The sequence below is a fragment of the Nansenia antarctica genome (assembly GCF_963989245.1).
Source record: "Nansenia antarctica genome assembly, chromosome: 3".
NCBI lineage: Eukaryota > Metazoa > Chordata > Actinopteri > Argentiniformes > Microstomatidae > Nansenia > Nansenia antarctica.
In genome coordinates this window covers 76,748,183-76,772,465 of record NC_137688.1, presented here as the reverse complement: position 1 = coordinate 76,772,465, position 24,283 = coordinate 76,748,183, and the positions used below count along the sequence as shown (strand labels likewise).

The 24,283-nt window shown below is 45.9% G+C and overlaps 1 protein-coding gene across 1 annotated transcript; it reads left to right on the top strand.

The window, feature by feature from the left end:
* Positions 1-8,017: 8,017 nt before the first annotated feature.
* On the top strand, positions 8,018-23,276 carry LOC308154424 (kelch-like protein 7; the record flags this gene model as incomplete). The annotated part of the gene is made up of 12 exons (XM_080527586.1): positions 8,018-8,125; positions 8,628-8,730; positions 8,930-9,023; positions 9,225-9,349; positions 12,097-12,272; positions 12,432-12,606; positions 13,977-14,110; positions 14,621-14,874; positions 15,296-15,493; positions 22,459-22,556; positions 22,804-23,014; positions 23,195-23,276. 12 exons carry the CDS (start codon positions 8,018-8,020, stop codon positions 23,274-23,276), a joined length of 1,758 nt encoding a protein of 585 aa, XP_080383712.1.
* Positions 23,277-24,283: the final 1,007 nt, after the last annotated feature.

Genomic DNA, 24,283 nt, shown 5'->3' with positions numbered 1-24,283 from the left:
AACGAGTGTCAGGACCTGTTCTAGACTATCTACTGGATAGACTTCTGCAACAAAGAGTCATCACTAAACTTGAGGAGGAGTCGGTGAAGGAGAACCCTGGGCGGGCAGAGAGAGCACGTGTCACGATTGACATGGTTTGCAGGAAAGGAGCTCGTTCTTGTTCCATCATGAAAACATGTCTACTTGAACTGGACCCTTGCCTTTGCAAAACACTTAGACTCCACTAACGCGGTGTTAGAATGAGGCTGTAACTGCATCCTGGACTTCCTGACCAACAGACCCCAGTTTGTTAAGCTTGACAACCTCCTTCACCCTGACCCTGAACAGCGGTGTCCCCCAGGGCTGTGTGCTGAACCCTTCCCTCTACTCCCTCTTCACCCACAACTGCGTGCCTGTGCATGGCTCCAATACCATCATCAATTGGCAGACGACACCACAGTGGTAGACCTGATAAGACCTGACGACACCACGGTGGTAGACCTGATAAGACCTGACGACACCACGGTGGTAGACCTGATAAGACCTGACGACACCACGGTGGTAGACCTGATAAGACCTGACGACACCACGGTGGTAGACCTGATAAGACCTGACGACACCACGGTGGTAGACCTGATAAGACCTGACGACACCACGGTGGTAGACCTGATAAGACCTGACGACACCACGGTGGTAGACCTGATAAGCAACAATGACGAGGCCTACAGGGAGGAGCTTCAGCACCTGGCGGGGTGGTGTGCCGCCAACAACCTAAACCTCAACACCAAGAAGTCCAAGGAACTCACTAACCCTAACCCACTACATAATACCTACCTACTTCAATATGTTCATAAAGTCATGTCTTAAATATGTTCAAGGCAAGAAGTCTTAAATATTTTCAAGGCAAGAAGTCTTAAATATTTCAAGGCAAGGGACTCTTACATATTTTCAAGGCAAGGGACGTCTTAAATATTTCCATAAAGTCAAGTCTTAAATATTTTCAAGGTAAGGGACTCTTAAATATTTCCAAGGCAAGGGACTCAGTGGTTTTAAGTCTCAGTGGTATAAAGGGACTCAGCGGTACAAAGTCCTTAAGTATTTTCAAGGTTAGAGTCCTTACATATTTATTAAGGCAGTGGAACCTGAATTTCAGTTTAGGGGAGATTAAGAATGTGTTATTAAATGTTTTATCTATTTACTTCTTTCATGTGTTCTCTTCTTTTATTGTATTTTATCTTTTTTACTGTTTTATCTACTTCCCCTGCTTTTATATTCATTGTATACTTGTATATGTTTTTATATTCACTTTATGTTTTTATCTCCCTGTTGTAAAGCACTTTGAGCTGCTTTTCTTGTATGAAAGGTGCTATATATAATTAAAGCTTTACTTAGTAACTTACAAAATCCATCTTGTAAATCAATGTCCTTAACCATTTTCTATTCTTTCATACAACGTTTTATTTTGGTGCTCAATGTATAATACTTGATGACTTTAGGCTACTCTCTGTTTGTTTGCTACAATTAAGTCAGGCAGACAGGCAGACACACACAGCTTAGCCTCCCTCACGACACTGTCACTGGGCTGGTCACAAAGCACAGACACATCATCTTTACACCCAAAAGCCTTGGTAGTTTAACAGGCTTAGTGTTAGTTTAACAGGCTTAGTGTTAGTAGCATGGCTGCTCCTCCGTCCCAGAGGAAGAGCGAGAGGAAGTTTGAGACCATCGATGTACAGGGGCTGTATGACGGTATTCTTCCTCCTGTAGTCCACAATTATCTCCTGGGTCTTTAGCTTGTTCAGCTGCAGGTTGTTGGTTTTACACAGGACTGACAGCTGCTCCACCTCGTCGCGGTACGCGGCCTCGTCACCTTCGGAGATGCAGCCCACCACGGTGGTGTCGTCAGCAAACTTGATGATGGCGTTGCTGGGGTGGACGGCGATGAAGTCGTGGGTGTAGATGGAATAGAATAGGGGACTCAGCACGCAGCCCTGGGGGGATCCGGTGCTGAGGCTGATGGCTGTGGAGGTGTGGGGGCCTATCCTGAGGGCGGTCAGACAGGAAGTCCTTGGACCACCGGCAGAGGAGGTGGTCTAGTCCGAGGTCTAGGAGTTTGGGCACCAATCTGTCGGGTAGGATGGTGTTAAATGCCGAGCTGAAGTCCACGAAGAGCAGCCGTGCGTAGCCCCCCCCCCTCTCTCCAGGTGGGACAGGGTAGAGTGGAGAGTTGTGGCGATGGCATCCTCCGTGGACCTGTTAGCTCTGTAGGCAAATTGAGAAGAATTGAAAGCGCTCCACAGTAGACATAACTTCCTCCGGTATGCTGTTTGGAGCCTGTGACAGAGCCATGAAGGCCTCTGTTGCCATGTCATAGGCATTCCAGGTATCCCATGCTGCCTTCTTGCCCCTGGTTGCAAATGCACACACTGTCACAGCTAGTAAAAACATGGAACACAGGAAGAGCCTTTGATTTGATCTCATGGATGGGTATGTACCTGAAGTTCTTACTAGTCCCAAACGCCACCCACAGCTCCTCAATGTCCAGCTCAGACACGTGTGCAATGGCTAGGACCACAACACAACTGTGTCCACAGTGCGCAGGATGATCTTTCTATACCCCTTTCTTGTAGCATCCGCCACATGGAGTAGCATCCTTGTATCTGCCTCCTCATGTGTGCGAGGGGAAAGATGATGTGTGTCTAGTAGTGGGTGAGTTGACAGAGCATTGGGTCCGTACCTGGAAACAACTTGTTTGGTCGTTGACATTTCCACAAGGTTCCTGGCCAGGAAGTGAAACAGTTCTGTTTTGTTTTCGTCCACTCTCAGGAAGCCTTTCCAGTTGGTTGGTATCTTGTTTTTTCCATCCACTCTTGTTCTTGTGCCCGTTCCTCGCTTCTGTCTTGTCTGGGACTTTAAGCTGTTTGCTTCATAATTAATTAATTAATTATAATTTCTAATTTTAATTTAATTTAATGTTTAATTAATTAATTAATGCTTCATAGCAGTCCCACACCACATCCACTCTGTCAACACTTTCCAAGTAAGGTGCAACAACTGAAATACCTACATTCATAGCCTAATAGACAATTCTGGACTTAGAGAACTATAGTAAATACATTATTATATGAAATATATTATGAAAATTGAATATGCATATTCTCAGATACTGCGATTTCATTTTAATCATTCTCAGTCACAACGTCACTGATTTCACCACTAACTATTCACCAGAACATGTTATGATGTTGTATATGGTATCATTGTAATCCTTGACCTTCAAAATACATTATTGGGCTATGGCGGAAAGGAAAATGCCCGCCACGGCCACTAGGAGGAGTTTTTGCGAGGAGGGCTCCACGTCTGAAAATGTTCAGGACCCCAAACTGTACAAGTGTACCAAGTTTTGTGCTTTTATGAAAAAGTGAACTATTTTTTCACATATTAACCGGACTATACCAACTAGTAGACATATTTTAGATTGGAGCAAATCGCATGTGACTAGATTATGTGATAATGACGTCAGTCTGCTGCATGGCACCACGTGAAAGTTTTTACATTCATTCCATTATGTTTTGTGAGATGGAACCTTTGTATTTTATTAATTACTAACTAAAAAACATATATATATATATATATTAAAGATAACACCACACAGGCATTAATAAACACCTAATGGATCAAATTATGTCGAAAACTCAATTTTGACAAAAATGGAGATAGAACCTTCTAGATCGAAATTCTAACGTCACGTGATGTCTGATTGACACCTGCGCATGCGCGTCGCTGATTGACACCTGCGCGTGCTGCCTGATTGAAGAGTCGCTGTGGAGAGACTGTTACACGCTTCTGTATTTAACCTCTCTTTGGAAGGTAAATAATAATAATAATAATAATAATAATAATGATCTAATTCTAAATGAACAACCTGTGTATGAATAGACAGATTAGTAAGTATTCTACAAGCTGTAACTGTCGTGCAACTGTGATCAGACAGATGCGCCATAGCAGCGCTAAGTAGGACCGAAATGTCCGTGGTCGTAGTGATTACTGCGCCGTTACACTACCAGAGTATAGTTCAGTATACAGGCCGCCTGTTCTGAATTCTGATAGTTTATATATATATATATATATGTGCATGTTCCTCTCTGTGAAGATAAGTAAACATTTCATGCAGGTTTAGCTGGAGACTTCGCATGCTAGCTAGCTAACCAGGACATTAGCTTCAGGATGTCTGTGCTAACAGGTTAGCTAGCTCCATAGTGACCAGACCAGGCTAACAGGTTAGCTAGCAGGTTAGTTAGCAGGTTAGCTAGCTCCATTAGGCTTCATGGGGCTAGGAGGAGCAGGTCAGACAGACAGCTGCCATAACAATACCAATGTAAACACAGACCACCAAGGTCATCTGGTCTGTTAGAACCACATGGAAATAACTACTATCTATCTATCTGTCTGTCTGTCTGTCTGTCTGTCTGTCTGTCTGTCTGTCTGTCTGTCTATCTGTCTATCTATCTATCTATCTATCTATCTATCTATCTATCTATCTATCTATCTATCTGTCTATCTGTCTATCTGTCTGTCTGTCTGTCTGTCTGTCTGTCTGTCTGTCTATCTGTCTATCTGTCTGTCTGTCTGTCTGTCTGTCTGTCTATCTGTCTGTCTGTCTGTCTGTCTGTCTGTCTGTCTGTCTACCTATCTAAAGGGGAGGTAGAGGTGTGAAATGTCCATGGTCGTAGTGATTACTGCGCCGTTATACTACCAGAATATAGTTCTCTCTCCTACCCAACTGTACAGCCTATAAGCCCACTATACAACTGTACAGCCTATAAGCCCACTATACAACTGTACAGCCTATAAGCCCACTATACAACTGTACAGCCTATAAGCCCACTATACAACTGTACAGCCTATAAGCCCACTATACAACTGTACAGCCTATAAGCCCACTATACAACTGTACAGCCTATAAGCCCACTATACAACGAGTCTGTGTACAGTGTGTAGTAATACTTTTGTTTTACTTCCTTTGAGTGGAACACAATGCTGCCCGTCGTGTATTCAATCAATAACATATTTATAGAACTCAGTATTCTGTGAACCAATGAGTGACAGGAGAATTGTATGACGTGCCCAGTGATACTCAGGGTGAGAAGCCCTAATTGAATGGTATATATGAATCTCATTATCGATCGTCTATAGCCCTGTCCGGACGGCATATAAATTACCTGAGGACCCCGGTAATATTTGTTTACCCTAGGACCCCAGTAATTTTAATGACCGATCCGGATGGAATAAGAGAGATACAGATCTATAGTACAGTATTGGGTGTTCTATACAATCTCTCATCTGCAGTGGTGGAGTATGTTGTTGTTGTTTTCCACAATCCGCATCATGATCTTCAGCAGCTGTTGTACAAATTGCATGCTACTATTATCCAACGGGAGCAACAAAGCAAAGAGCTTCACTGAATCGTGTTTGTGTTGTGCTTGTCACAAATCACACTATTTGAGAGGCCGTTGTAAAGCGCTTTGGAATCAGGAGCTATATAAGTCAGTCCATTTAACATTTATTTCTGTGACTTTGATCACACAGTGTAGGAGTGGATGTATCTGGCTGCCATCCCAGTCATATTCAAAAGTTAAATATCTGTATACTGTAGCTGACGTTAAGGTTCATCTGTAGGCTACAATGTAGCATTAAAGCTAGCTGGCGTTAAGGTTCATCTGTATACTGTAGCATTAAAGCTAGCTGATGTTATGGTTCATCTGTATAATGAAGCATTAAAGCTAGCTGACGTTAAGGTTCATCTGTATACTGTAGCATTAAAGCTAGCTGACATTAAAGCTAGCTGATGTTAAGGTTCATCTGTATAATGTAGCATTAAAGCTAGCTGACGTTAAGGTTCATCTGTAGCTTCAGATAGATCTGTAATCTGTAGTACAGATTCGGAGTTCGGAGTTCCCGTTCGGAGTTCCCATTATGTATAGTCCAATATGAAGGAGTTCATTAATTGCCCACTGTCGATATTTCTGCCTGCTTATGAAATTCTGTTGATAGCATTTGAGAGGTTCAGCCTCCATCTTGTAAACTTGTAAACAAACGCAGGTGGCTACTTAAATACGGCTGGAGTGGGTGTGGCTACACACACTCTCACACTAAAACGAATAAACCCCCCACCCGACTTTGCTAACTAAATGTAGGTATTTAGTGAATGTAAAACTGTTGGATATGATATCGAGTGGGTTCTTCATCGCTTCGTTTGTCTAAACAAAAATGTACATTACATATAAGCCCAGAGTCACGGCTGGGCTGTCCGAACTGTCCCACAGTTGCAGTGCTACTGATGGGGGTACCCATGGATAACGTTCATATTTGAGATACGAGTACGACATAAGGAAACGGGTAAGGATTCCCCTCCCCTCCGATTTGAGCAACATGTGACTATTTCAGTAGCACTGTAGTAGAGAACAGTGGGGCTGTGTTGGCTAACATTATTTGGCTAGCTAGCTATTATTAGCAGTTCATCAACGAGCTTACCGGCAACCGTCATAAGTGTGGCCCATCTCTGTAGCTTGCAAGACCTGGCTCTTCTGATCGATTTGATCACTCTTCTTCTTCTTATTGGTCGCCATGAGGGTATGACAGGTGTAGATGGTGAAGATTCAAGGGAGTCATTAATAAAGTCCCAAATCACATCCATATTTTAGTAGGGATCTAACTAATTAGTACCAGGTAACGATCGACGTGAAGCAGGCAGAGCCGTAATGATGTGCAGCGTCGAAACCGGAAATGCTAGTGTTTATATCGCGCACGAAATCATGCAACACTGACATGTCGATCCAGACGGTAATAAAATTACCTGAGGACCCTAGGGTTTGCTGAAACACAGTAGGTAATTCCAGCCGGAATAATTACTGGGGTCCCTGGAGTAAATCCCTGACATGGTCGGTCCGGACGGCATATAAATTACCGAATTACCCCAGGTAAAAAAAATATTGCCGGGGTCCTCATGTAATTTATATGCCGTCCGGACAGGGCTTATGTCCGTTTCAGCTGTTCTAAATGCATATTTCAGCTGTTCTAAATGCATAATTCAGCTGTTCTAAATGCATATTTCAGCTGTTCTAAATGCATATTTCAGCTGTTCTAAATGCAGATTTCAGCTGTTCTAAATGCAGATTTCAGCTGTTCTAAATGCAGATTTCAGCTGTTCTAAATGCAGATTTCAGCTGTTCTAAATGCAGATTTCCGGAACTCAAACGTATGTGGTCACGGTTGGACACTAAGTTAATGTGGGATGTGGTCCAGTCGTGTTACTAAACTAAGAAGTAATTTAATCAGTTGGGCCTGATTCAGTCAATTAGCAGCGAACTCCATTATTGCAAACATTGTAATGTCAGTGTGTTGCTATTAGTCAGGTTTGTTATATAATTTCGTGGGCATTTTTGGGGGATTTGCTAATCTATAATATATGTTTCCATTTGCACACATGTCTGAAAGGCGGCCATCTTGGCATTTACAAAACGGCCGCCATAATACACACGTTTTGTAATATCTTGGCTTCTAAATAAGCTAGAACATTGATTTTAACTGCTAAACCTACATTTTCAGGGTCAAGGAATCCAATGGTTGTAGTTACAAAGCTATTTTTTGTATTCTTCTGTAAGTCAGGGCCAGAGCTCTGGATAGCTAAGCTAAGCTAACTGCTAAGCCCAAACAAACCCAGTTGGGTTAGGGTTAGTTAGGGTTAGTTGGTTAGTTTAACAGGCTTAAGGGCTCTGCACACAGCGTGCGATTTCTGTTGCGCGTCAACGTTCCATTTTGAAGTTTGAATGGAAGTCTATGAGAACACACAACAGAAATTGCATCGCACGCTGTGTGCATTGGGATGCGATGTTTTATGATTTTCTCATAGACTTCCATTCAAACTTCAAAATGGAACGTTGACGCGCAACAGAAATCGCACGCTGTGTGCAGAGCCCTTTAGTGTTAGTTTAACATGGTTAACTGGTTACTGTTTAACAGGCTTAGTGTTAGTAGCATGGCTGCTCCTCCGGCCCAGGAGAAGAGCGAGAGGACGTTTGCTGCCAAGGAGGAGAACAGGCAGCTGTCCAGCATCATGGGAGCCATGAACAACCTCAGGAAACAGGTGTGTGTGTGTGTGTGTGTGTGTGTGTGTGTGTGTGTGTGTCTGTGTGTGTGTGTGTCTGTGTGTGTGTCTGTGTCTGTGTCTGTGTGTGTGTGTGTGTGAGTGAGTGTGGTGAGTGAGTGAGAGGAAAAACACACACAACCAAACCCAACAAACCAGCACAGAGAGAGACTAACAGTGTGTGTGTGTGTGTGTGTGTGTGTGTGTGAGAGAGAGAGAGACTAACAGTGTGTGTGTGTGTGTGTGTGTGTGTGTGTGTGTGAGAGAGAGAGAGAGAGAGAGAGAGAGAGAGAGAGACTAACAGTGTGTGTGTGTGTGTGTGTGTGTGTGTGTGTGTGTGTGAGAGAGAGAGAGAGACTAACAGTGTGTGTGTGTGTGTGTGTGTGTGTGTGAGAGAGAGAGAGAGAGACTAACAGTGTGTGTGTGTGTGTGTGTGTGTGTGTGTGAGAGAGAGAGAGAGAGAGAGAGAGAGAGAGACTAACAGTGTGTGTGTCTTTTGTAGGGAACCCTGTGTGATGTGTCTCTGGTGGTGCAGGGGAGACACTTCCCTGCTCACAGAGTGGTGCTCGCTGCAGCCAGCCACTTCTTCAGCCTCATGTTTACCAGTGAGTACACACACACACACACACACACACACACACACACACACACCACCACCAACTCTACTATATACACACACACACACACACACACACACACACACAGAGGATGATGACGGTGGCATAGGTATGTCTCATAAATCAGAGCCCCCCCCCCTCTATCCCTCTCCCTCCCTCCCCCCCCCCCCCCCCCCCCCCCCTCTAGCCAGTATGCTGGAGTCGACCTCTCATGAGGTGGAGCTGAAGAGTGCTGAGCCGGAGATCATTGAGCTGCTGGTGGAGTTCATCTACACAGCACGGTACGAGACCAACACAGGACGGTCAAACACACAGGCTTTACATCCATCTTCTGCTTGTCCATCTCGTCTCATCTCATCTGACTAGGAGAAACATACTCTGATATAGCAAAGCAAACAACATATCAATCAAATAAATTGGCCTGTTTCGAGGGCTTTGAGTAGTAACGTGTGTGTGTGTGTGTGTGTGTGTGTGTGTGTCAGGATCTCAGTAAACCGCAGTAACGTCCAGTCCCTGTTGGAAGCAGCCAACCTGTACCAGATAGAGCCCGTCAAGAAGATGTGCGTGGAGTTCCTCAAAGAACAGATCGACGCCACCAACTGTCTGGGTAAGACCTGCTCTGTCAGCCTCAGCTCTATAACCACTACCCAAGCTCTATAACCACTACCTAAGGTCTATAACCACTACCTAAGGTCTATAACCACTACCTGAGGTCTATAACCACTACCTGAGGTCTATAACCACTACCTAAGGTCTATAACCACTACCTAAGCTCTATAACCACTACCTAAGGTCTATAACCACTACCTGAGGTCTATAACCACTACCTAAGGTCTATAACCACTACCTAAGGTCTATAACCACTACCTAAGGTCTATAACCACTACCTGAGCTCTATAACCACTACCTGAGGTCTATAACCACTACCTAAGGTCTATAACCACTACCCAAGCTCTATAACCACTACCTGAGGTCTATAACCACTACCTAAGGTCTATAACCACTACCTAAGGTCTATAACCACTACCTAAGGTCTATAACCACTACCTAAGCTCTATAACCACTACCTGAGGTCTATAACCACTACCTAAGGTCTATAACCACTACCTAAGGTCTATAACCACTACCTAAGGTCTATAACCACTACCCAAGCTCTATAACCACTACCTGAGCTCTATAACCACTACCTAAGGTCTATAACCACTACCTAAGGTCTATAACCACTACCTAAGGTCTATAACCACTACCTGAGGTCTATAACCACTACCTAAGGTCTATAACCACTACCTGAGGTCTATATGAATGAATGAATGAATGAATGGTCTTTATTGTCATTAATACAGTACAGGTACCATACAACAAAATTTAGGGGGGGGGGGGCTCCCCTGGTGCTAGGATTTTTTTTTACTAAAAACAAGAAGGGAAAAGAGCTGGTTTACATAAATAAAGGCTATATACACTATCTACTATACTATACTACTATACTATACAAATAAAACACTGTGCTGTACTCTATGCTATGCTATAAATATCCTAACATTTCCTATCTCTGAACCTTCTGTACACGAGGGTTGTCATATTGCACATAGTATTATTGCACATTCATTTAAAGTGTCGCAGTTTGCAGGTTTGAAATGTTCACAGTTGTATTTCAGTATTGCACTTGATTACAATCTAGTAGCTGCCATCAAATTGTCTAGATTGTCCAGGGCCTAGAACCTAGGTCTTTGCTGTGTTCAGGGCCTGAATGGCCCTAGGGTAGAAGCCGTTTAGGCAGCTCACCGTGCTTTTCTTCGGGACTGGGATGATTGTTGAGGTTTTCAGGCAGGGTGGGATGGTGGCCTGGGACAGGGACTGGTTGAAGATGTTGGTGAAAACCCCGGCCAGCTGGTCGGCGCAGTCCCTCAGCACCCGTCCCAGGACGCCATCCGGCCCTGAGGCTTTTCTGGGGTCCACCGCCTTCAGCACGCGTCTCACTTCATGCTCTGTGAGGGTGAGGCTGCTGAGAGCTGGAGAGAGTGGTGTTTGTGTTGTGGTTACCTCCGTTCGCCCCTCGTCGAACCGGGCGTAGAAGGAGTTCAGCTCTTCCGCCAGCAGGGGGTCGTCCTCAGCGGCTGTGAGCCTGTTGGCTCTGAAGTTTGTCATGTGCTGAACCCCCTGCCACACCGGCCTGGAGTCGTTGCTCAGGAAGCATTCCTCAATCTTCTCTCTGTGGTCTGCCTTGGCCTCCCGGATGCCACGGTTTAGGTTAGCCCTGGTGGTGCTGTACAGCAGTGTGTCCTTCGCTGAGTAGGCGTTGTCCCTCTCCTTGAGCAGTTTTTGGACCTTCCCAGTCATCCATGGCTTCGTGTTGGGGTAGACCCGGACACGTTTGTCCACGGTGGCTGAGTTGGTGCAGTTCACTATGTGGTTCAGAACCGACGACGTGAACTGTTCCAGGTCCTCATGCTCATATTCCTGCCATGAGGTGTCATTCAGGCAGATCTGCAGTGGAGCGAACCCTGCTGGCCAGGTTCTGACAGTCTTAGTGGTGATGGGGGCACTTTTCCTCATGGGAGTGTAGGCTGGGATCAGGAGGATGGACACGTGGTCAGACATGCCTAGATGAGCTAGCGGTCTAGCCTTGTAGGCAAGCTTGATGTTGGTGTATACCTTGTCCAGTGTGTTATCTCCTCTTGTTGCACATTTAACATGCTGATAGAACTTGGGTAGTACTACCTTCAGGTCAGCATGATTGAAATCCCCCACGATTATGTACTGCTTGAGGATCTGTGCTCTGTCCACCACTGATGACGTCATGTAGCCGGGCTAATGCTAAGCTAGCATCCGCGCTAGGTGCTATGTACACAGCTGTTATGTACACCGCGTTGAATTCCCTCGGGAGGTATGTGGGTCGGCATTTAACAGTCAGGTATCAGTCAGGTATCTCTAGTTCCTCTGGTCCTGCAGGTATCTCTAGTTCCTCTGGCCTCTCTCCTGTAGGTGTCTCTAGTTCCTCTGGTCCTGCAGGTGTCTCTAGTTCCTCTGGTCTCTCTCCTGTAGGTATCTCTAGTTCCTCTGGTCCTGCAGGTGTCTCTAGTTCCTCTGGTCCTGCAGGTGTCTCTAGTTCCTCTGGTCTCTCTCCTGCAGGTATCTCTAGTTCCTCTGGCCTCTCTCCTGCAGGTGTCTCTAGTTCCTCTGGTCTCTCTCCTGCAGGTGTCTCTAGTTCCTCTGGCCTCTCTCCTGCAGGTGTCTCTAGTTCCTCTGGTCTCTCTCCTGCAGGTATCTCTAGTTCCTCTGGTCCTGCAGGTGTCTCTAGTTCCTCTGGTCTCTCTCCTGCAGGTATCTCTAGTTCCTCTGGTCTCTCTCCTGCAGGTATCTCCTCCCTGGTTGAGTGTCTGGACTGTCCTGAATTGAAGGCGGCGGCTGATGACTTCATCCACCTGCACTTCACCGAGGCCTACAAGCTGGACGAGTTCCTCCAGCTGGACGTGTCTCAGCTCACACACCTGCTCCACCAGGACACACTCACCGTCCGCGCCGAGGACCAGGTACACACTCACACACACACACACACACACACACACACTCACACACACACACACACACACTCACACTCACACACACACGCACGCTTACACACATTTCCATACAGACTGACTTTCATACCATTGTGTGTGTCTCTCTCTCTCTCCGTGGTGTGTGTGTAGATCTACGACGCGGCGGTGCGGTGGCTGAAGTACGACGTGTGCGCTAGGCAGGGCCACATGGTTCAGGTGCTGGGCTGCGTGCGCTTCCCCCTGGTCTCCAAGGCCTTCCTGTCCAAGACCGTCCAGGCCGAGCCACTCATACAGGACAACCCCGACTGCCTGGAGATGGTCAACAGTGAGTCTGCTGGACACACACACACACACACACACACACACACACACACATACACATACACTCACACACGCATGCATACACTCACACACGCTTGCACACACTCACCCACACATACATACGCGCTAGGGGTGTAACGGATCACGGATAATCCGTGATCCGTTCGGATCGCCCTCCACGGTTCGGAACGCATGTGTACCGCGGATCAATAGCAAAATCGTTTTTTTTTTTCTTTTTTTTTTTTTTTTCTTTCCTAACACCAGGGGAGCCACCCCTCCTAAATTTCGTTGTTTGGTACCTGTACTGTAGCAATGACAATAAAGACCATTCATTCATTCAAATGTAACCGGTAGAAAAACAATCATGTGCGCTTTATTCTCACTCTCTGCATGCGTACTGAGTTGACAACAACATTCATTCACTCATCTCTGTCCCACTTATATCACGTCATATCACCCGCTAAGCAGCCTGGGTGATTGTGTAAACACACAAAAAAAGTACTCTGTTACGTACTCACTCCACGTGAAGCTGGGAATCCACAGCAACAAGTATCATGGCGAGTGCTAGCAACGTTGGCGAACTGGAAAGGCCTCCCTCGTCATTTAAATCACACGTATGGGAGCACTTTGGCTTCCCTGTTACTTATAATAATGATGGAAGGAGGGAGGTCGATAAGAAAGTTACGGTGTGTAGGCATTGTGCCACGTGGAAATCTTATGAGGCAGGCAATACGTCAAGCATGGCCACACATTTAACGCGACATCACCCAGGTGTGTTGATGACGGGGGGCAAGAAAAAAGTAGCTCAACAACAACTTCTCCAAACGTCATTTAAACAAACGATTCCTGCAGACTCAGACCGGGCTAAAGCCATTACCAATTCAATTGGGAAGTTTATCGCGGCAGACATGAGGCCATACTCCGTTGTGGAGAACGGAGGGTTTCAAAATATGATCAATATGCTTGAGCCACGTTACAAAATCCCCTCGCGCCCCCACTTCAGTGAGAAGGTTGTGCCCGACCTCTATGAAAAGGAGAGGATCCTTATATATATATGTTGTTATATATAGATGTTATATATATATATGTGATATATATATCAGTTTTGACATCTTGAATGTTGTTTTTTTGTTTCACACATTAAAAGTGGTGTTTTTACAGAATTCAAGGAAAATGTTGTTTTTATAAATAAATAAAAATATGTTTTGTGTTGATCCGAAAAATGATCCGATCCGTGACTCAAAATCCGTGACACGATCCGATCCGTGAGTTAGGTGATCCGTTACACCCCTAATACGCGCACACACACACCATACACTATGTCTGTGATGTCAGCTCAGGTGTGTGTGTGTGTGTGTGTGTGTGTGTGTGTAGGTGGGATGCGGTACCATCTCTTGTCTCCAGAGGACCGTGAGGAGTTGGGAGAGAGCAGCCGGGCGCGACGGAAGAAACACTGCAGGATAGCTCTGTTTGGAGGCTCCCAGTTCTGCAGATACTTCAACCCCAAGGTACACACACACACACACACACACACACACCCACCCACCCACATGGTAACGAATTCTACTAATGAGTAACTGTATTCTAATCTATTCGCACCCATCGCGCTGACTTGTCGTAGCTAGCTCGATTTACGGAACGACAATAACGAAATAAACAACAACATTTGACTTGAATTTTAATATGTTGTTGTTGTTGTTGTTGTTGGGGCGGCTGTGGTGCAGGAAGTAGAGCCAGCGTCTAATGATCGCAAGGTCTGCAGATCGGTGGTTCGAGCCCCGGTTTAGCCACATGTCGAGGTGTCCTTGGGCAAGACACTGAACCCCAAATCGTTCCCAATGAGGGGGCCGGCACCTTGCATGGTAGCTTGCCACCATTGGTGTGCGAATGTGTGTGTGAATGGATCGATGAGAGGCCATTGTAAAGCGCTTTGGAATAAGGCGCTATATAAGTCAGTTCATTTTTTGTTGTTGTTGTTGTTGTTGTTGTTGTGGTGACCATCCGGCGTGCGTCTCCAGGACTACAGCTGGACAGACATCCGCTGCCCGTTCGAGAAGCGGTGGGGCGCCACGGCCGTGTTCTGGGACAACGTGGTGTACATCCTGGGGGGCTTCCAGCTGGGGGGGGAAGCTCCCATCAAGAGGATGGACTGTTACAACGTGGACAAGGACAGCTGGTACTCCAAGCTGGGCCCGCCCACCTCCAGAGACAGCCTGGCCGCCTGCACCATGCAGGGCAAGATCTACACCTCCGGAGGGTTGGAAGTGGGTGAGTAGGGCAAGACGGACACCTCAGGAGGGCAGGACCAGGGAGGGGAGGAGGACCAGGGGGGGGAGGGAGAGGGTGGGGAGGAGGACCAGGGTGGGGAGGGAGAGGGTGGGGAGGGCCAGGGTGGGGAGGAGGACCAGGGTGGGGAGGACCAGGGTGGGGAGGGAGAGGGTGGGGAGGACCAGGGTGGGGAGGAGTGAGTAAGTTTGTGGCCTTGCTTGCATGAACACTCGTATGTGAGTGCTTACTTGCTTACGGTGTGTGTGCGTGCATGTGCGTGCGAGGGGGAGAGAGGGGGAGGGAGAGAAAGAGAGAGAAGGGGCGGGGGGGGGGGGGGGTCAGACTCATCTACATCTGCAGAGTTGACCCAGAAGACATCTGAAGAGTGTGTGTGTGTGTGTGTGTGTGTGTGTGTGTGTAGGCAGCTCGGCCCTGGACCTGTTTGAGTGTTACGACACGCGGACGGAGAGCTGGCAGGTGAAGGCTAGCATGCTGACGCCCCGCTGCAGCCACGGCTCCGTGGAGGCCGACGGCCTCGTCTACGTCTGCGGAGGGTCGCTAGGCAACAACTTCTCCGGGAGGGTTCTCAGCAGCTGTGAGGTCTACGACCCCGGCACTGAACAGTGAGACACACATGTACACACACACGTACACATAGACACACACATGTACACACACGTACACACACACACGTACACATAGACACACGTACACATGGACACACACACACATAGACACACGTACACATAGACACACACACACACATGTACACACACGTACACACAGACACACGTACACATAGACACACGCGTACACATAGACACACGTACACATAGACACACGTACACATAGACACACACGTACACATAGACACACGTACACATAGACACACGTACACATAGACACACACGTACACATAGACACACACGTACACATAGACACACGTACACATAGACACACGTACACATAGACACACGTACACATAGACACACACGTACACATAGACAGACATGTACACACACGTACACATAGACACACGTACACATAGACACACATGTACACATAGACACACACGTACACACACGTACACACACACACATGTACTCTTAGACTATGGAGATAGATTTATATCATAAATACACACGTACGAAAGTACAGGGCTTAAAGTTCTCCGGCACGGTGCCGGATTTCCGGCGCGGGGGAATTTTGAGCAATAAAATAAAATAAAATCACATGCTATTTCTTTACATCGTAATTTAAAGAGTCATCTTCAGCAAAGAGACAGTTCCGCCTACCAATGGTATCACATTGCTCAAGCCAACCAACGACTTCTAGCCAATCGGAGGCAGAGTAGTGGGGCGGGCCTTAAGAAGTTTGAATGAGTGTAATGTTAGCTTGTAGAGACGTTCGCTTTTAGCAGCCCGCTATCTCGCTAACTTTATTAAGAGTCTATTAAAATGGAAGCCAAGTTTCTTAAACCTTGCTCATACAACAACCTTGCCGGGAGCGACGGCTACAGGTAGCCTACCACTTCATCTTCAATGGCCGACCGTATTTGCGAGCAAAAGATCCGAGTGTGCGCATAGCTGAGCATGATCTGTCTTTCACAATGGCTCAGCCACTCGTCGATTTGTGCAAGAAGCTATCAGAAGACAAAAATGCACTGACAAAGCTGTCCGTTTCCAATCAGCACGCCAGCTATTTAAACACACATGGCCTTTGTCCCGGAATTGAAAAAACGGCTGTGTGAAAAGCTTAAAAAAGCAACGTTTTCAATTAATATCGACGAAGCTACTAATCTTAACATGGACAAAATCCTCAATGTCCTTGTTCGATTTTTTTATGATGATCTGGCCAAAGTAACAACACAACACCTAGTCAGCAGGAAAGTAAACATCGCCAACTCGTCAGCCCTCATGCAGGTGCTCAAAGATATCCTGGAGTCCAATGGTCTTGACTGGTCACTAGTCATCAGTATTCTACTTGATGTAGATCTATTGATCTATTGTTATAGTGATTAGTGTTGTTCCGATACCGATACTAGTATCGGCATGGCCACCGATACGCACAAAAATGCTGGTATCGGTATCGGCGAGTACTAACTATTATTTTTTTTTTTAAGTACTAAATGTTCACTTGCTGTTGCACTACTACTACGACTGTTTTATATCTTAAATGGATATTGCACTGATTGGCATCTGTGAGAGCCACATTTCAGGTTTTATAAGGGGTTGATTTTCTTGTCACCATACCAGGTAGACAATAAAAAAAAGTTCTATAGCATTCACTCTCTGTTGGTATTTTTTCCTGTTTTACAAAGGTTTTGAGCAGTGCCAGACTAAGTGTTAGCAATAATTTTACATCGAGGTGAGTATGCGGCTCAAAAAACATGTTTTTTTGTTTTGTTTTTTCAAACGCCGTGGTATCGGATCGGTACTCGGTATCGGCAAGTACTGCACGGTCAGGTATCGGTATCGGTATCGGGATTAAAAAATGGTATCGGAACAACACTAATGATAGTGGCTTAATAAGTGATGCAATCAGTTTGGCCTTAAGTGATTTAATCAGTTTGTTCTTTTAAAGACATCTAAATATATTATTTTATTTTGTATTGAGTATAAAACAGTATTAATGCATTTAAACATTGAGACAAGAAGCTGTCTTCTGTATCCGCTCTCCCAATATCTCAAACTGTGACCCCCCTCCCCAAGAAAAAGTTTCAGGCACAGGATGTTTTCCCACTTTAAGCCCTGAAAGTAGAATACGCAACCGTGTTCTGCTGCCCGTCCGCACACATCTCTCGAGTCGTGTGTCGTAAAAAGAATTCATGCGTGCGTGAACAGATCCACAGTGTTTTGCTATCGACCCGCAAATATCTCTCTGCTTGGATTTACGTATGTATTTTTGAGACAAACATTTCCCTGTTTTGCCGTCTCGATTCGTAACTCGTAATATTCATTAGCTGATTATAAGGCGCCAGCTGATCGGCCGGTGATCTGCGCTGTTCTTTCGACAAGATGAGTGTTTCTACAGTTTCTACCACTCAGCAAATACGATAATACACCACGAGAGCACTTAGAATACATAATAGTTTACAAGTAATACGTTTATGTATTATATTATTTATCCCCCCTCACATGTATTTTGTTTATGTTTTGCTCACTGCACTTCTTATCCACCACTGATGTAAAAAACGAACAATTTCAGAATGTTTGCTTTTATAATATAGACTACCCACTTCAGTCACCTACACCACTGCTAGAAAGCATATGTTTGAATGAATGATTGAATGAATGGTCTTTATTGTCATTGATATAGTACAGGTACCAAACAACGAAATTTGGGAGGGGGGGCTCCCCTGGTGCTAGGAAAGAAAAAAAGCTAAAAAAACAAGAAGGGAAGGAGCTGGTTTACATAAATAAAGGCTATGTACACTATCCACTATACTATACTGTACAGATAAAACGACTAGGGTTGTCATATTGCACATAGTGTTATTGCACATTCATTTAAAGTGTCGCAGTTTGCAGGCTTGAAATGTACACATTTGTGCCTCAGCACTACACCTGATTTTTCAATCCAGCAGCTGCCATCAATCCGTCCAGACTGTCCAGGGCCCAGAACCTAGGTCTTTGCTGTGTTCAGGGCCTGGATGGCCCTGGGGTAGAAGCTGAGCTTCAGTCTGTTTGTCCTTGCGGCCATGGTCCTGTACCGCCTTTTCGAGGGCAGCCGGGCAAAGTGTTCGTACCCAGGGTGGGATGGGTCTCTGGAGATCTTGGAGGCCTTCCTGAGGCAGCGTGTGTTGTACAGCTCTTCCATAGAGGGGAGGGGGGCGCCGGTGATCTTCTGGGCTGTTCTCACGACTCTCTGTAGCGCATTTCTCTCTGCGGCTGTGCAGCTGGAGAACCAGTTGCAGATGCAGTAGGTGAGGATGCTCTCCACTGCGCAGCGGTAGAAGGCCACCAGTATCTCCTGCTTGTTGTGTTCCTTCCTGAGGACTCTCAGGAAGTAGAGCCGCTGTTGTGCCTTCTTGATGATGGCTGCTGTGTTGTTCTTCCAGGACAGGTCATCCTGTATGTGCACCCCCAGGAATCGGAGGGTTGAGACTCTCTCCACGCTCTCTCCGTCGATGAGCAGGGGCTGGACCTCAGATTTTTTCCTCCTGAAGTCCACGATGATTTCCTGGGTCTTTGACTGGTTCAGCAGCAGGTTGTTAACCTTGCACAGCTTGCTCAGCTGCTCTACCTCATCCCTGTACGCCGCCTCGTCCCCCCCCCGAGATGCAGCCCACCACGGTGGTGTCGTCTGCAAACTTTACGATGGAGTTGCTGGTGTGGACGGGGGTGAAGTCGTAGGTGTAGAGGTTGTAGAGGATGGGGCTTAGCACGCAGCCCTGGGGGGACCCAGTGCTGAGTCTGAGGGCTGTGGAGGTGTGGGAGCCCACCCGCACCCTCTGGGGGCGGTCGGACAGGAAGTCCTTGATCCATGCACATATAGAGTGTGATAGTCCCAGGTCTAGTAGTTTGGTCACTAGCCTGTCTGGAAGGATGGTGTTGAAGGCAGAGCTGAAGTCCACAAAGAGCAGTCTCGCGTAGCTGTTTCCCCTCTCCAGGTGGGATAGAGTGGAGTGGAGAGTCGTTGGAACAGGGAGCATTTTGAGGGAGGGGGTCAGAATGCCACCACAAAAAATATGAAGTGTCTCAGACTTTGCAAACAATAGTTAGGGGGGGGGGGGGGGTCAGAATATGCCATGAATGAATGGTCTTTATTGTCATTAATACAGTACAGGTACCATACAACGAAATTCAGGAGGGGGGGCTCCCCTGGTGCTTGAAAAAAAGACTAAAAACAAGAGAGCCAAGGGTAAAACAAAAAAAGAGAAAAGAGCTGGTTGACATAAATAAAGGCTATGTACACTATCTACTATACAATAAAACACTGTGCTGTACACAAAGTTGTGCCTTACAAAGAGACACTTCATATTTTTTGTGGTGGCATTCTGACCCCCTCCCTCAAAATGCTCCCTGTTCCAACTACAAACATGCTTTCTAGCAGTGGTGTAGGTGACTGAAGTGGGTAGTCTATATTATATATATATATTTTTTTTTTATATATATTTTTTTTATACACAATACATATAACACTACATTGAATCAACAAAACAAACCTCCACAATACCCACATACAAGAGACAAACAAACATAAATATATAAATTAATTATATATATATACCCATACACATACATACATACGCGTACACATATATACACTATATATGCATATTAATGCACTTACTGTAACGCCAAAGCAAATTCCTATATGTGTATGCATAATGGCAATAAACGTTATCTGAATCTGAATATATACATACATATACACAAAATGTAAAAAAAAGATAAAAGAAAAAAGAAAAAAAAGAAATAGGGGTCAATATGCACCTTTCGCAAGCTCATCAGTCAGCACAACACACTAATCTATACACAGACTCGCAACGTCACGTGGCAGGTGGTCAAATAAGGGTTTCCATATTCTAATAAAGAGCTGTTCGTTGCCCTTTACTCTAGCACTCAGTCTTTCCATCGGTAAGATTTTGAAGATCTCACGATACCATTGAGTGATTGTTGGGGGCTTTTCCATAATCCAGTTGAATAGAATACATCTCCTAGCCAGAACTAGCAATTTCTGGAGAAGCAGAACATTAGACTGATTCAATGGCATATTTCGTTCAGGGAGACTCAGTAGGAAGAGGCCTGGTTTCATTTCAATGCTGCATTTAAAGATGTTATTCAATTCTTTGGCGACCAGTGACCAGAATTTAGAAATGGTAGAACATCGCCAGAAGCAGTGGATATAAGTGCCATTTTTCTCCTTACACTTGGAGCAAAGTGGTGATCTGGACGGGTCAAATTTATTAAGGATATATGGAGTTCTATGTTGTCTATGCAACATTTTGTACTGAGTCTCCTTAAATTTAGTCTATAAGGGTAGTCTATATTATAAAAGCAAACATTCTGAAATTGTTCGGTTTTTACATCAGTGGTGGATAAGAAGTGCAGTGAGCAAAACATGTAGGCTAACCACAATACATGTGAGGGGGGGTAAATACGGCACAACACCGGCGTACCCTTGATTACTTTTCAAACAACCTGCACTTCCAGCCTAGAATGATTGGCCGTCCGGCCAATCAGATAGCGCCTTATAATCAGCTAATGAATATTACGAGTTGCGAATCGAGACGGCAAAACAGGGAAATGTTTGTCTCAAAAATACATACGTAAATCCAAGCAGAGCAAAACACGGTTCACAAAACACGGTTCACAAAACACGGTTCACGAATGGAGAGATATTTGCGGGTCGATAGCAAAACACGCTTGCGTATTATACTTTCGTACGTGTGTATTTATGATATAAATCTATCTCCATAATAGACACAAGTACACACACACATTTGAATACTTTATTTGGTTCCACAAATTATATTATACAAACAGGGAATCAAATATTTCGGGGCTAAGCAGCACTGAACACTTAAGGGTACACATAACACCTCCTTCTCCACACGGCCAAGCTGCCAATAATAGCTGAGACAGAGCAAAATTTGGCAACCTGTTTGGCCTTTCTTTTAGACATTGCAGCAATTCTCAGACCCCTCATGGTGCATTTATATACATGGCCCAGACTTCCAAATACAAGTATGCTGAATTTGCACTTGTACCCAAAGCTGGTTATCGTACCAAGCAGTGGTTGGTATTTGATATACTTGTCCTGGAAAGTCTGGTCCATGTACAGGTCAAAGGGGCAGCCTACTTCTACAATCAGCACCTCCTTGTGGCTGGTGTCAACAAAGACAACATCAGGTGTATTTGGGATGTTGGAAAAAACATCATTGGCAAAACCAAACCACTCTGGTAACACTCTGGCATGCTTGTACATAGCTGCGCTAGATGGTAAGATGTTTTGTACTGTATCAGACACAATGTCCACAATACGGTCATGACGAGCTATGTACAGGTGTTTGTATGCATTACATCCATTTGTTATGTGTGCAATGGACTCTAGGTGTTGTGAATCCTGATGGTTTAAACAGAATGGACTGTGAGTGTGGGTCGATAGCAAAACACGCTTGCGTATTATACTTTTGTACGTGTGTATTTATGATATAAATCTATCTCCATAATAGACACACAAGTACACACACACACACACACATAGTACTCGGTGTTCAGCCCCCCTACACACACACACACACACACACACACACTCTTCAGATGTCTTCTGGGTCAGCTCTGCAGATGTAGATGAGTCTGACCCCCCCCCCCCCTCTCTCCCTCCCTCCTCCCCCCCCCCCTCTCTCCCTCCTCCCCCCCCCTCTCTCCCTCCCTCCTCCCCCCCCTCCCTCCCTCCTCCCCCCCCCTCTCCCCCCCTCCTCCTCCCCCCCCGTTTCTCCCTCCTCCCCCCACCCCTCTCTCCCCCCCCCCTCCCTCCCTCCTCCCCCCCCCCTCTCCCTCCCTTCCCCCCCCCCCCCGTTTCTCCCTCCTCCCCCCCCCTCTCTCCCTCCCTCCCCCCCCCCCCCTCTCTCTCTCTGCAGATGGAGAGAGCTGTGTGGGATGAGGGAAGCCAGGAAGAACCACAGCCTGGTGTTTGTCAACAACAGGATCTATGCTGTGGGCGGGCAGAGCGAACTGGGTACTGTACTGTGTGTGTGTGTGTGTGTGTGTGTGTGTGTGTGTGTGAGAGTGTGTGTGTGAGTGTGTGTGAGTGTGTGTTTGTGAGTGTGTGAGTGTGTGAGAGTAATCTCTTTCTGTAAGTAACTCGTGTGTGTGTGTGTGTGTGTGTGTGTAATTTCGCATAATGTATTTCAATGTAGCTAAACAACAGTGTGTGTGTGTGTGTGTGTGTGTGTGTGTGTGTGTGTGTGTGTGTGTGTGTGTAGGGGGGCTGGACAGTGTGGAGTATTATGACATCAGCAGTAATGAGTGGTGTGCGGCCAGGGCGATTCCGTGGCGGGGCGTGGAGGCGTGGTGTGCGGCCAGGCCGATTCCGTGGCGGGGCCTGAAGGTGAAGTGTGCGGCGGTGGGCGGAGTCATCTACGTACTGGCCGGGTTCCAGGAGTACGTACTGGAGTACCACACTGACTCTGACAGGTAGGGGTGTGGGTGTGGGTGTGTGTGGGTGTGGGTGTGGGTGGGTGGGTGTGTGTGTGTGTGTGTGTGTGTGTGTGTGTTTGTGAGTGTGTGAGAGTAATCTCTTTCTGTAAGTAACTCACTCTGTGTGTGTGTGTGTGTGTGTGTGTGTGTGTGTGTGTGTGTGTGTGTGTGTTCCAGGTGGGTGACCTGCAGTAAAGTGAGAGCGTTTCCTGTCCCCAGTTGTCTGATCTGTCAGGTGGACACCTGCGAAGCCAACTAACAGGAGATAGATCTGGTCCACACACACACTCACGCTCACACACAGTCAGGAGACACCATCTCTCCATCATCATCCTCATCATCATCATCATCCTCATCGACAGCAACATGAGGTGTGCTCAGTTGTGTGTGTGTGTGTGTGTGTGTGTGTCTGACAACGCCACCTAGGCTCCGCCGGACCACCGAAACGGAAAAGACAGCGGCCAGTCACGACCTTCACACACACAGTCCTGGTCTGACGGCAAGAGTCCAGCCTGTGACACTTGTCTGTGTGTTTGTGTACGCTTGTGTGTGTGTGATGCTTTTTAATGTTTGTTTTTTTAACTATTATTGAACTATTACTACGATTATTTCAACTATTAAATGTTTAACTATTATTACAAAAAAAAAAAAAAAAAAAAAAATATTCAAAAGTTACACAATACAATATGATTAAACATGTTGATTTGCAAAAAATGTTTACACATTTCTGCCCACCCCCCCACCCAACCCCAAACATTTCCAGCAGGGCCCTAAAGTCACATTAGCATAGTAATAACATTAAAAAAGGAAAAAGAAAATAGATTAAAATAAATGTTCACACTGGACAATAATAATGTTGTTGTATCACAGCTGCAACCAGGTAACTACCAAGATTGTACATATAGGATCTACAGAGACAGGTCGTCGCAACATTACATGGACCAACACTAGAGAGGTGACATGTCAGAAGCCTGCATCCCTCAGGTTGGAACTTCAGGGAGAGTCTTAAGACCATCAAAATATGCCAACACAGAGCCCCATGTAGAATAACATTTGCTTGTGGAACCTCTAATTGTGTATTTATCTAATTTAAGATATAGCATCTAATTTAAGATATAGCATTAGGTCTCTCAGCCATGCTGAGACTGTGGGCGGTTTCGGTGATTTCCAATCAAGCAGTATTCTCCTCCGAGCCAATAGGGAAGCAAAAGACATGCTATTCTTTTGGATGTTAGTCAGTCGATCGCTCTCTGAAACCCCGAAGAT